General features: G+C 44.0%; 1 protein-coding gene across 1 annotated transcript in view; it reads left to right on the top strand.

Moving 5' to 3' along the window:
• The window catches only part of LOC126279474 (pickpocket protein 28-like), a 108,254-nt gene that overhangs the window by 72,520 nt on the left and 22,240 nt on the right, over positions 1 to 13,494 (top strand). The window contains exon 9 of the mRNA XM_049979684.1: positions 3,456 to 3,654. Coding sequence (XP_049835641.1) covers positions 3,456 to 3,654 — 199 coding nt within the window. The remainder of the gene's footprint in view (positions 1 to 3,455; positions 3,655 to 13,494) is intronic.

Here is a 13,494-nt window from a genome sequence, read left to right as displayed (position 1 = left end):
CCTCGCGCCACATGCGAACAGTAATACGGCGTAATGTTCTGAATTACGACCAAGTTTTAAAAACTTTTTGAGTGTGTGTGTGTTTTAAATCAACAGCAAGCCGACCAGCGAAAGAGGGTACATGACAGATTACGTAACAACTTAGTGCCCATCAAAATTGTACCCACAATACTACCGCAATTCCCAACAGCGTAACACTGACTATGTAAAATCACATTTTCATATTTTACTGTTGCAGATGACATGCTGTATACCGAAAAAACGGCAGTAAATCGCAGATATTATAGACTTTGAGGACAGGTTCCTCCCACCAAAACAAGGGAAAAAGTTCTAGTAAACATCGGCTCTAATATATATACCTTAAGCGCTTTAAGCACTTGTTAATCTTTGATACTGTGAAATACTTCTTTTCTACTGAACGTACCTTGCTTTCCATATTTTGAAAGGATATAGTTTGGACAAAAACACGGATTTTAGAACGAATACCATAAGAGTTACGAGGGTTCGTTCAGAAGAAGAGATTTCACAGTGGCGAAGAAGAGCAACTGCTCACAGCTCTTAAGAAATTCATTTCACGGCTCACGTTAACCGGAGAAGTTTTCTTTTCACTACCTCTACCCAAAACATGGAAATCAAAGTGCTTCCACAGTATCGAAGATAGCTCATAGTTCTTTGGGTATGCATCTTTACTAGATACTCTTTCCTGTTTTGTTGTAAAGAACCTTGTCCTCAAACTATGTAAAGGGAATTTAGCTACACTCTGTATGTGTGAAAGTATAGAAATGTGTTGAAGTATATAAACTGCCAAAACGTTACTAACCTGTAAATTTCGTTTTATATAAGCAGCACTCTCTGCTGTAATAGCGATAAAAAGGGAACCAGCGGACAAATCTCCTTGTCGGAGCACAAAAAACGCAAATTTGTTACTTTGTAAAAGGCTATGATAGAGAAGTGGGGAATCAGCTGCCTTAGTCCTCAGTCCGCCTTCTTCACTAAAAATTTTGTTACGCTACTTGTGCTGAAGGAGAGTAGCAGACACACAGTGGTTGTGGAAGCGAGAGAAGACGGTGCAAATGGAAGAGAAAGAGAGAAGAGGCACTGATGCCAGGAGAAAGATAGTGGCAGTGGAAGAGTGATATAGGCCTGGGGATGACTGGACCCATCCAGACCAGCGAACTTTAAAACGTATGCAAATGGCATGGCGCATTTTGGCCTGACATTTTGAGCAGTGGATACAGGACAGATAGAAGTTGGACTCCCCACCCCTAGGCGTTTCTAGATGCTAAGGTATGGAGGACACAGTGGCAGTGGGAAAGAAAGCATAGATGAGAGAGGAATCAGTGGCAGTAGGATATACGAACACTACAAAACACTGGGAGAAAAAGGAGACAGTGGGAGAGAGATGCATATAGAGATGGAGAAGCCGAGTATGAAACCTTAATTACAGTCAGAACTGCGTAAAATGATTTAGAATATTCTCCATTAAAGGAGCTTCAATTTGTTCGCTTGCTAAAATGTTTGGTGAAGAAGGCAAAATAATGATTGAGGCAGCTGGTTCCCTGTCTTTCAGTAAGGGACTTTCGAAGAGGATATGTTCGCCTCCTTTGGGCGCCTATAGGAGCATTTATCCGCTGGGTATGAGAGTGTCTTGGTTTTTCTTTATTAATTTTTCATTAACTAACAGTAGTTCAGGATTATTTTTGTAGAATATGTCTCTTTCGTGTAGCTAAACCGTTCTTTGTACAGCAGTTCTTCAGTTTTTCTTGCTATTTATAAGTTTATTATTACAATCACCCGTATACAGATATGGGATGATGACAGCCTGACTTTTCTATACTTCCCAAGCTTATCCGCTCATTGCTTTTTAGGTTGTGTGGTGAACTGATGATAATTATTTTCTTGTAGTCGGAAGAGGTACCGTTACATAAATACTGAACATCTAGTCAGCAAGCATTAACGCTGTTAGAATGCAACACATTTTTCTCGGCCAGTTTCAGTTGAGAAATTGCGGAATTTGTTGTGGGATATCGTGGAATATTATTTCTTCAGTCTAAAGTTCCATGCAGTTTCGATATGTAGTGACCTATACGTAACCTTCAAAATGGCGTCTACAATGGAAGAGTGTTCCAAGCAGAGAGCTGTCATTGAGTTTCTTTTGGTGAAAAACCTGAGAGTCGTAGATATTCATTGGCGCTCGCAAGATGTGTACAGATAAGTGGCTGTAAAAAAAAGCACGGTTTATCGTTTGACGAGGAGTCTGTTTTCATCGAAACAAGGTCGCGCAAACTTGTCTGATCTCATGCGTGCCTGCCGGCCGTACATGGTTTAAGTGTTTCTAAGCTCTAGGGGACTGATGACCTCAGTCCCATAGTGCTCAGAACCATTTGAACATTTAAGTGCCTCGCAGAGCGTTCATCGAACCATCTTCACAATTCTCTATTATTCCAACCTCGTATAGCACGCAGAAAAAGGAACACCTATATCTTTGAGTGCGAGCTCTGATTTACCTTATTTTTTATGACGAACGTTTCTCCTGTAGGTCGGCGTCAACAGAATATTTTCGCTTTCGGAGGAGAAAGTTGGTAATTGAAATTTCGTGAGAACATTCCGCCGCAACGAAAAACGCCTACGTTTCAATTATGTCCACCCCAAATCCTGCATCATTTCAGTGACGCTCTCTCACTTATTTCGTGATAATACAAAACTTACTGCCGTTCTTTGAACTTTTTGAGCATACTCCGTCTATCCTATCTGGTAAGGATCCTACAAATGGTTCAATTGGCTCTGAGCACTATGGGACTCAACTGCTGTGGTCATTAGTCCCCTAGAACTTAGAACTACTTAAACCTAACTAACCTAAGGACATCACACACACCCATGCCCGAGGCAGGATTCGAACCTGCGACCGTAGCAGCAACGCGGCTCCTGACTGGAGCGCCTAGAACCGCACGGCCACCGCGGCCGGCAAGGATCCTACACCGCGTAGCAGTATCCTAAAAGAGGACGGATAAGCATAGTGTAGGCAGTCTCTTTAGTACGTCTGTTGCATTTTCTAAGCGCCATACCAATAAAACGCAGTCTTTGGTTAGCCTTCCACACAACATTTTCTATGTGTTCCTTCCAGTTTAATTTTTTACATCAACAAATATAGGTCGCCTACGCTCACGGCGTGGTAAGAGGTACATCCAAACCGATAGCTCATTTCTGCCATTCTGGTAAGTCTCCACGTCGATTCCCTACAACAGACTAGCACAAACAGACCAGCTGCTGCGAAGGCTTCCGTCAGCAATAGAAGGTTACTTGATCACGTGGTGCCTGCTGTCCTCCACCGACAGATCTCCGGAGTATTCAGCGTGTACTTTTAGGGAGGGTGGACCACCACTTTGTCTTGTGTTTAACGTGTGTCTGTATCTGTAGAGACTAACGCCGCTGGCTGCGCTGGTCGCTGTGTGCAGGTGACGGCAGAGCAGACGATGAGCACGGACGCGGTGCGCCGGCTGTCGCTGCAGCAGCGGCAGTGCCTGTACCCCAACGAGGGCGGCTACGCCACGGCGAGGATCGACTACTCGCGCTCCAACTGCCTCACCGCCTGCCGTGCCAGACACATGATGCGCCGCTGCCGCTGCGTCCCCTACTTCTACCCGTCCGTCCTCAGTACGTCCGACGCAGTAAACGTTGTTCAGCTTCATTAAGAGCAAGCTAGTTACTGTACTGACAAACAATCGGGGTCAATGAACATATTACTGGCGATCGAGGTATGGCTGCACACCTGTGTTTCTAATCCATACATACACTGAGGTGACAAAAGTCATAGGCTAGCGATATGCCATGTGCAGATGGTGGTAGTGTTCCGTAAACAGGGTATACAATGACAGTGTATTAGCGGGATTGTCGTTTGAGTGATTCATGTGAGAAGGAGTCCAAGGTGATAGCCACCGACGGCAGTTAACAGACTTTGAACACGGAATGGTAGTTAGATGCATGGGTCATTCCATTTGCGAAATCGTTATCTAATTCTGTTGTGTACATAGTTCCGCGTAGTCAGCGCGTACACAACTTTCCCAGTAGAGCGCGGCCCGCTAAGCACAACAGCGCAGGCGCAGCGCTCGTCCGTCTCCGCACTACGAGATGGCGCTGTCTTACAGACGGACCAAATTCTGCATCCGCCGATCCGCGTATTAATATGTAATGCAGCCAATGAGATTGCTGCTAACGTAGAACCTTTTCTCCTCGCAGATCACACTCGCGCAGTGATACATGACCGCGCGAGGTATTATAATGAGTGGACGGACATTCGATGAGTCAGTCTGCATTAGTCTGTACCAGTCTTCATTTTTCTGTACCAGTCTATAGTCAAGTTTCAGTCTGCGCCCAATAAGATTACCATATTCCTGTACATAGCCATGAAGATAAATGTATAGACTCTTTTGTCAAGTATCAGAGATATATATGAGAATAAGATTAATGTACCAATACCAAAGGAACTTCAGATTGTCAATTGTAAATAGCATCCAGAACCAAGTTAAGTAATTTCTATACTTGTTATTATTTTAATAAATGTGCCTGAAAATTAATCAAGTTCTGTTTAAAGTTGCTCACCATCAATCTGCTACTCTAAGCGTGCAAGTGGCATTTCTACCGTCTGACCTAACGGCAGAAGATAAACACGCTACGATAAGACCACGAGACATACTGCTGACACTCACCTACTTCGTTAGAGCGACAAGTCAAACAATCTGATGGTGTGTCTACTGAAGGTCTTACAGTATGCGCACCACAAATTCATTGTTCCGAGATCCACAGTATTAAGAGTGTGCCGAGAACACCAAATTTCAGGCATCGCCTTTCAGCACGGCCAACACAGTAGCCGACGGCCTTCACCTAACGACTGAGAGCAGCGGCGTTTCCATAGAGATGTCACTACTACCAGACAAGCAACAGTCGCGTGATACATCCGGAGAAATGAATGTGGGATGTTCAACGAATAGTATCTGTCAGGACGGAGTTAATGGGTTATGGCAGCAGACGACAGACTCTAACGCGTTTGCTAACAATACATCGCCTGCAGCGCCTCTCCTGGGCGCGAGACCATATCGATAGGACCCTAGACGACCGGAAAACCGTGCCCTGTTCAGATGACACCTAATTTCAGTTGGCAAGAGCTGATGGTAGGGTTCCAGTGTAGTGCAGACCCCAAGTTGTCAATATGGCACTACACAAGGCGGTGGTGGCCCTACAAGGGTCTGGGCTACGTTTACATGGAATGGACTGGCTGCTCAGATCCAGCTGAACTGATCATCGATCATTTGCAGCCATTCATGGACTTCATGTTCCCAAACAATGATAGAATTTTTGTGGATGACAATTCGCCACGCCACCAGATCACAATTGTTTGCATTTGTTTGGAAGAAAATTCTGTACAAAATGGTTCTAATGGCTCTGAGCACTATGGGACTTAACTTCTGAGGTCATCAGTCCCCTAGAACTTAGAACTACTTAAACCTAACTAACCTAAGGACATCACACACAGCCATGCCTGAGGCAGGATTCAAACCTGCGACCGTAGCGGTCGAGCAGAAAATTCTGGACATTTCGAGGGAATGATTTGGCCACCCAGATCGCCGGACATGAATCCCATCGGACATTTATAGACGCAATGGAGAGGTCAGTTCGTGCAAAAAATTATGCATTGGCAACATTTTCGCAGTTACGAACGGCTTTAGAGGCAGCAAGGCTCTGTATTTCTGCACAGGACTTCCAACGAATTATTGAGTCTGTGCTACCTCGAGTTGCTGCACTACACCGGTCAAAAGGAGGTCCGACACGATATTAGGTGGTATCCCGTGACTTTTGTCGCCTCTGTCTCGTATGTTTGTGTGTATGTATTTATGTATGTTCCATATCTCCCTCTAAATCAACTGTCCGATTACAACTAAACTTGTTACCCATATCTCTTATCGTCAGACAATAAACATCATCTGGGTAGAAAGATCTAGCTATCATAGTTCAGTACATGTCACGCCATAAACAATAAGGTGCTTGAAAACTGTCACATCATGCATGTCATTTAAATTTCTTACTTCTGTACTACTAGCTCTAATCGCAATACATTTTGCAGACAGTATCTACGTATGCTGCTGAATGTACCTCCAAAATTAATAATTTTTTTAAATGTGTGCGAAATCTTATGAGACTTAACTGCTAAGGTCATCAGTCCCTAAGCTTACACACTGCAAGTTATCCTAAGGACAAACACACATACCCATGTCCGAGGGAGGACTCGAACCTCCGCCGGGACTAGCCGCACAGTCCATGACTGCAGCGCCCCAGACCGCTCGGCTAATCCCGCGCGGCCCAAAATTATATCATTGTACTCCACATAGACCGGGAGATACGTTGTCATAAACGCTGAGGTGCGTGAAAAACTGCCACATCGTACATTACGTTTAAATTTATTACTTCTTTGCTACTACTTCTATTCGCAACATATCATATTTCGCAGACAATATCCAAATATGCCGCTGAATGTACCTACACAAATATATCATAGTTCGACACATAGTTCAAGATATAGGGAGAGGAGGACGTGTACAGAGAGAGGAGGGGGAGGAAATGGATAGAATAGGAAAGAAGATGAGATGGGCGGAGATAAAAGGCCTAATGAGGAGGAGAAGATGGACAGAGAGGGGAGATGAGAAGATGAATGGGGGTGGAAGGACGAAATCGACTACATACCCGGCAAACAGAGGGAACTCAGCTAGTTCCAAAATAAGAAGAAATCCTCTTTTGACGTGTCCTCACTCATCCACTGCATTTGGGTAAAGTTGGAACTAAAAGAAATGCTTCACTCCTGTTCATGCTGCACTGTGCAATCAAGCATTATTACGATAGTTTGCTGATACACTTCGCGTCTTGCGAGGATCCCTATCTTCACATCCCAAAAGTAGTAGGGAGCTGGGGGTATGGGTATAATTTGGACATCAAATTGATATGCTTTAGGTGTTGGCAGCTGTACTACATTTACAAGCAATTTCAGAACATGGAACCAGAGACGATGCAATGACTGTATGTACAGAAGGGACATAAAAAATGCCAGAAAACGCGTATGAAACGAGGGAAAATACGGCGAAATGCAGGAAAATTGAGGGAGTACTTGCATGTCTTCTGATTGGTGCAGAACTATTCTTGTAGATGGAAACGAATGTATGACAGCAAGCGGAATACGAGAAAACGTTGAGATGGAAGCACCGGATACTGGGGAATGAGTCCTTTTATTTTTCTTCGGGGCAACGTTCTACTGTATGTCAATTGAGGTAACAGTGCTACACGCGAGTTGACTGCTGTCTTTAATGCTTTCCTGGAAAAAAGAGAACCATTTGCCTCTAAACGTACTTACATATGCGTTAAGGATGACAGAGAGTGAATGGAGTGATCGGATGAGGTGGAGTTGTAACGAGGTAGGATTTAATGAAAGACTGATGATGCTTTCTAGAGAGAGAGGGACATTTCGATGTAGGTCATTTGACCAATTTTTTTCCGTAGTTCTGTCGGGATGCAGCAGTTGTGTGACATAACCTGCGCTCCACTCACGTACAACTACCTGTTCTGTCTGTGGCTTAGAGAACTGTCTACTTGCGATCGTTAACCACAAACCTCTCGGTCATAAGAGGACTTCCACCCTGTTTCCACACATTCCTCTTGATAAATGAAGATTTATGCGACGTATTCCATTCCTTTGCCGTATCTTGGGCATAAAATCGAGTCTTCAGTTTCGTAACTACGGTGATTCTATGTTAGCGACAGATGTCTGTGAGGTAATACAATCACCGTGTATACATCTGCTTGACCTATGTCCTGTTTACGGAGTTAGTGGCGGCGTGACGTGTAATTTCACATGTCAGACACCACTGCCATGCGTTTTTTCTTTGTAAGAGGCATTCTCCGTTACTAGTCTCATTCTATATATAGGACTGATGCGAGCTTAGTATAATTTCTGAACCATGATTGAATGTGAACAGTAGGAGCTCTACACCTCTGGAAACCTATATTGTACATGTATCACACTAAATCGAAGTTTTAAGGAAGTAATTTTTCATTTTACAGTTTGTCACCATAGTTGATCGTAGAGAAACCTGCAAGGAGAATGTATGTCATGCTCTGGAAATATATTTCTTTCATTGGGATACTAACAGCGTTGCATTCCATGCTATTAAAAGGTCAGAAGTAGCAAATATCTAACATCATAGAGTGTTTTAAGTGCAGAACCTTGTAGCCTTAGGAGTGGATGTGTTTATGTTCTCTCTTACCAATACCTTCTTTGTAATGACACCAGACACTAGAACAACACTTCAGAATTGATAGCGCAGTTGATTTACTTAAAATGCAGCAAACTCGATCCGTCTGGAGCTCCATCATGCATAAAAACCACCTGTTTCTTGTTGTTAATTGTCTCTTACATCATCACAACAGTTTCATATCTACTGTACACTGATAAGGGGTGCTAACCCGCTCGACATTCGCGCATCTGGAGAAATCTTGTGCTATTGTATGGGTGTGGGACAGCAGTTACAGCCTCGGTGTGCACTGTTCCTCCACGTAATGTGGAAGTATGGAACGTAGTGGTCTACTTCTGGTCAGCTGCAGGGAGCGCTGGTCAAAGACAATATGAGGAGATCTTTCGGTCTCTAAACTTTATCCTACGATTGCGAGAATGCCCAGTGACTCCCATCCGCATAGAGAAAGATCGTAAATTACACACTATGATCGAAGTGCTAAAGATATGTAGGTCGCTTCAAATGGCTCTGAGCACTATGCGAATTAACTTCGAAGGTTATCAGTCGCCTAGAACTTAGAACTAATTAAACCTAACTAACCTAAGGACAACACACACATTCATGCCCGAGGCAGACTGTAGCGCCCAGAACGGCACGGCCACTCCGGCCGGACTGTAGGTTGCTATCTGGTATACTTTGGTGTATCTGTTTAAGAATTAACAATGAATGAAGATACTGCACAGTCATCTATTTACATTCGTGATGGTACTTGCAAAGTAGTAGAGGGGCTGTGTAGCGAAGATACAGAAACTGGTAAGCACGCTGCTGCGTCATTGGTCGGTGTTGAAATTACGATAAAACTGCTAAAATTGATCGTGCTATCAACTACGATGCTTATTATTACAGCACATCAAGTGTGTCTTTTCCACCCCAACCGTCCACTGGTACGCTGTTGATTACCACATAGTGACTGACTGACATCGCTTGTTTGAGATGGAGAAAGAGTCTTGGTGGAGGGGGCAACACTTTTCAGGGATGGATAACACCGAAACAGTGATCGCATGCATGGAAGCAATACGAGGAATCAAGCAAACAGAACACAGCGCTATCAGCTATCCTGTCACTGTGAATGATGAGTTTAAATGTAGAGGTCGTCAGTAGCCTTCGAACAGGAGTTTGGATACGCTCCACAATGCCTCAAAACTGTCCCAGTTTCCTTACGTTGTGACTGTCCTTTATATCGATCACCCAGTGTGTAGGTATGTTGTGGGATCTGTAGCAACAATTGACTTACACTGTGTGATGCCTAGTTTTCTGGGGTAGTCAATGGATCAAAACGTTTTAATGTCAGTTTAGAAACGGAAACAGACATCGAAGTCGTGGCGGAAAAAAAAGTATGGCATTGTACAAAGCGTGTATAGCAAGAAAAAGTGCTGTAACAGGGACCCTCTCCTGCGGCTGATAATGTGTGTGAGTAGGCTCCCATACAGCACAGGCGATGAAACTTTACACCAGTCTGTGCAAGCACCGTTGATCACTGGCTGCCTGCACCAATGGATCAATACATGTATATTTAATAGGATCGCCGCATATGTTCAATGCCACCATGCAGACGGTATTAGTTTTCGATATATCAGAAGAGAGGAATTAGCGGAGCTTTTATAGTTCGTAATTTTTCTCTGCTTGATGGTACAGAATAACGGTGATAGAATGTCTGGGTGCTTCCTTCTCTAGATTGTCGCACAGTTGACAAAATGGTAGATATCGAAATAGACGACAGAGGGATAGAGAAACAATTAATATCGCTCAAATGAGGAAAGGCCGCTGGTCCTGATGGGATACCAGTTCGATTTTATACAGAGTACACGAGCGAACTTGCCCCCCTTCTTGCAGCGGTGTACCGTAGGTCTCTAGAAGAGCGAAGCGTTTCAAAGGATTGGAAAAGGGCACAGGTCATCCCCGTTTTCAAGAAGGGACGTCGAACAGATGTGCAGAACTATAGACCTATATCTCTAACGTCGATCAGTTGTAGAATTTTGGAACACGTATTATGTTCGAGTATAATGTCTTTTCTGGAGACTAGAAATCTACTCTGTAGGAATCAGCATGGATTTCGAAAAAGACGGTCGTGTGAAACCCAGCTCGCACTATTCGTCCACGAGACTCAGAGGGCCTTAGACACGGGTTCACAGGTAGATGCCGTGTTTCTTGACTTCCGCAAGGCGTTTGACACAGTTCCCCACAGTCGTTTAATGAACAAAGTAAGAGCATACGGACTATCAGATCAATTGTGTGATTGGATTGAGGAGTTCCTAGACAACAGAACGCAGCATGTCATTCTCAATGGAGAGAAGTCTTCCGAAGTAAGAGTGATTTCAGGTGTGCCGCAGGGGAGTGTCATAGGACCGTTGCTATTCACAATATACATAAATGACCTGGTGGATGACATCGGAAGTTCACTGAGGCTTTTTGCAGATGATGCTGTGGTGTATCGAGAGGTTGCAACAATGGAAAATTGTACTGAAATGCAGGAGGATCTGCAGCGAATTGACGCATGGTGCACGGAATGGCAATTGAATCTCAATGTAGACAAGTGTAATGTGATGCGAATACATAGAAAGATAGGTCAGCAACTGGAAGAAGTTAATTCCATAAATTATCTGGGAGTACTCATTAGGAGTGATTTAAAATGAAATGATCATATAAAGTTGATCGTCGGTAAAGCAGATGCCAGACTGAGATTCATTGGAAGAATCCTAAGGAAATGCAATCCGACAACAAAGGAAGTAGGTTACAGTACGCTTGTTCGCCCAATGCTTGAATACTGCTCAGCAGTGTGGGATCCGCACCAGATAGGGTTGATAGAAGAGATAGAGAAGATCCAACGGAGAGCAGCGCGCTTCGTTACAGGATCATTTAGTAATCGCGAAAGCGTTACGGAGATGATAGATAAATTCCAGAGGAAGACTCTGCAGGAGAGACGCTCAGTAGCTCGCTACGGGCTTTTGTTGAAGTTTCGAGAACATACCTTCACCGAAGAGTCAAGCAGTATATTGCTCCCTCCTACGTATATCTCGCGAAGAGACCATGAGGATAAAATCAGAGAGATTAGAGCCCACACAGAAGCATACCGACAATCCTTCTTTCCACGTACAATACGAGACTGGAATAGAAGGGAGAACCGACAGAGGTACTCAGGGTACCCTCCGCCACACACCGTCAGGTGGCTTGCGGAGTATGGATGTAGATGTAGATGTAGATGACAGACGTGAATGGACAATGAGGGACGTGAATCTGTTTGAGACTGCAGTAACTGTATGATGTTGAATCTTCCTAATTTTCCTGATAAGAAACACCATCATAGCAGTTCGTACTGTCTCTTATATTACGTCGCGTTGCAGGAGCGGGCTTCGTTTGGCGCTTAAAATGGCTCTGAGCGTTATGGGACTTAACATCTGTGGTCATCAGTCCCCTAGAACTTAGAACTACTTAAACATAACTAACCTAAGGACATCACACACATCCATGCCCGAGGCGGGATTCGAACCTGCGACCGTAGCAGTCCCGCGGTTCCAGACTGAAGGGCCTAGAAGCGCACGGCCACAACGGCCGGCCGTTTGGCGCTTACCTTACACATTGTACATGGTTGGCGGAGCTATGACAACATGTTCCCATTTCCACTGAGTGCTCAAAGCACTCTCCTATAGCATTAACTCAGCTCACTCTGTTTCTACACATGTTGCAGAATGCGGTAGATACTGCTCTCTCTGACTTCTGGGCAAAATATCTATAATTGATCTCGCTATCAACTGCGACGTGTATTACAGTACATCATTTCATATGAACGGTGCCTTTCCCATTTCCACCGTCCACTGGATATGCTGATGCTTACCGCATAATGATTGTCTGATGCCACTTGGTTGACATGGAGGGAGCCGTGGCTGAACACCAGATACCTGCTACTTGTTGCTGGGGAGCATGGGATTAAATGCAGACGTCATTATCAACGTATAGTTATTTGGTAGCGTTCCTCAATGGTACAGACTGGTCCTATTTCTACATGCTGCTATGTCCTCCACATGTTTTTATTCATTTTCACCAGTAAGGTGAATGTGTTGTGAACAGCAACTTCTGGCAATGGTCAAGACTGGAACAGTAGTCACGTACATGACTGCAAAATGAGGGAACAATGCTTTTGAAATGGACCACCGAGACATCCAATACCCTGTCGATGGGGAAGATTAGATTAACTGTACAGGTCATCACCTTTGAATAGCTATTGGAAGCACTATACAATACCGGAAACTCTTCCAGTTTCCATATGTTGCGATGTCTTCCACATTTTTGTCAATGAGAAATATCACCTCTGTGTTTTATTTTACCATTTGTGTTGTAATAGCTGTGGAGTTTATGTCATGCGATGTTCAGCTTTCTGTGAGAGCCAGAGGATCAAAACATGTTAATGATGGTTTAGCAGCAGCTGAAACAGTTCTCTGTCATGGTAGAGAAAACAAAGCGTATGTCTATGTACACTGATTGGGTGTGTTACAACCTAAATACAATCTATGAAACTGTTTATGAAGGAACAATGCAGGAACCCTCTTACGTGATTGATAGTCTGTTGGATATGGTTATCCTGCAATACAGGTGATGAAACTTTACACCGGTCTGTGGGAGCTACTTCGGTCACGACCAAGATGCAGAGCGACTGTCTAAAAACAGCGCTGGAGCTTTTGCTGTATGGGATCCTTAGCAGGTAGTTCGAAGAAGGGGACTCATTTCAAGATATGAGAGTGTCACGAATATAATTCACCGCTGGCTGTAATCAGTAAAAGACATCTTCACAGGATCCAACGCAAGTACGTGGTAGAACGGATAGACTTGATTCCAAATCGCATGCAGCGTTTCTGCCCGAAAGTGGATCACTATCAGTTACTGTTATGTGTGCCTGTAGACTCAAGACCGCGTTTTAGGCAGGGTGATGGTAACACAGTCACTACAGTCATGTTTCTAATAGCGCAGTTCTTATGCCAAACGTATGGTGTGGGCTGTAGACTCCCTCTGTGGTCAGCTTCAAATGTGGGTTCTCAATAGTGTTCCTCGAAAAGAACATTCCCATTTGACCTATCTGGTGAGTGTAATCCGACTACTGAAAACAAAAATTACTCACCATGCAAACTGCCTCTCACGACCAATTTAATTACTTAGCCTATCAAATTGA

This window comes from Schistocerca gregaria, chromosome 1, assembly GCF_023897955.1.
Source record: "Schistocerca gregaria isolate iqSchGreg1 chromosome 1, iqSchGreg1.2, whole genome shotgun sequence".
NCBI classification, from domain to species: domain Eukaryota; kingdom Metazoa; phylum Arthropoda; class Insecta; order Orthoptera; family Acrididae; genus Schistocerca; species Schistocerca gregaria.
The sequence above is the reverse complement of the archived record's forward strand: the minus strand, read 5'-3'. Positions and strand labels throughout refer to the sequence as shown.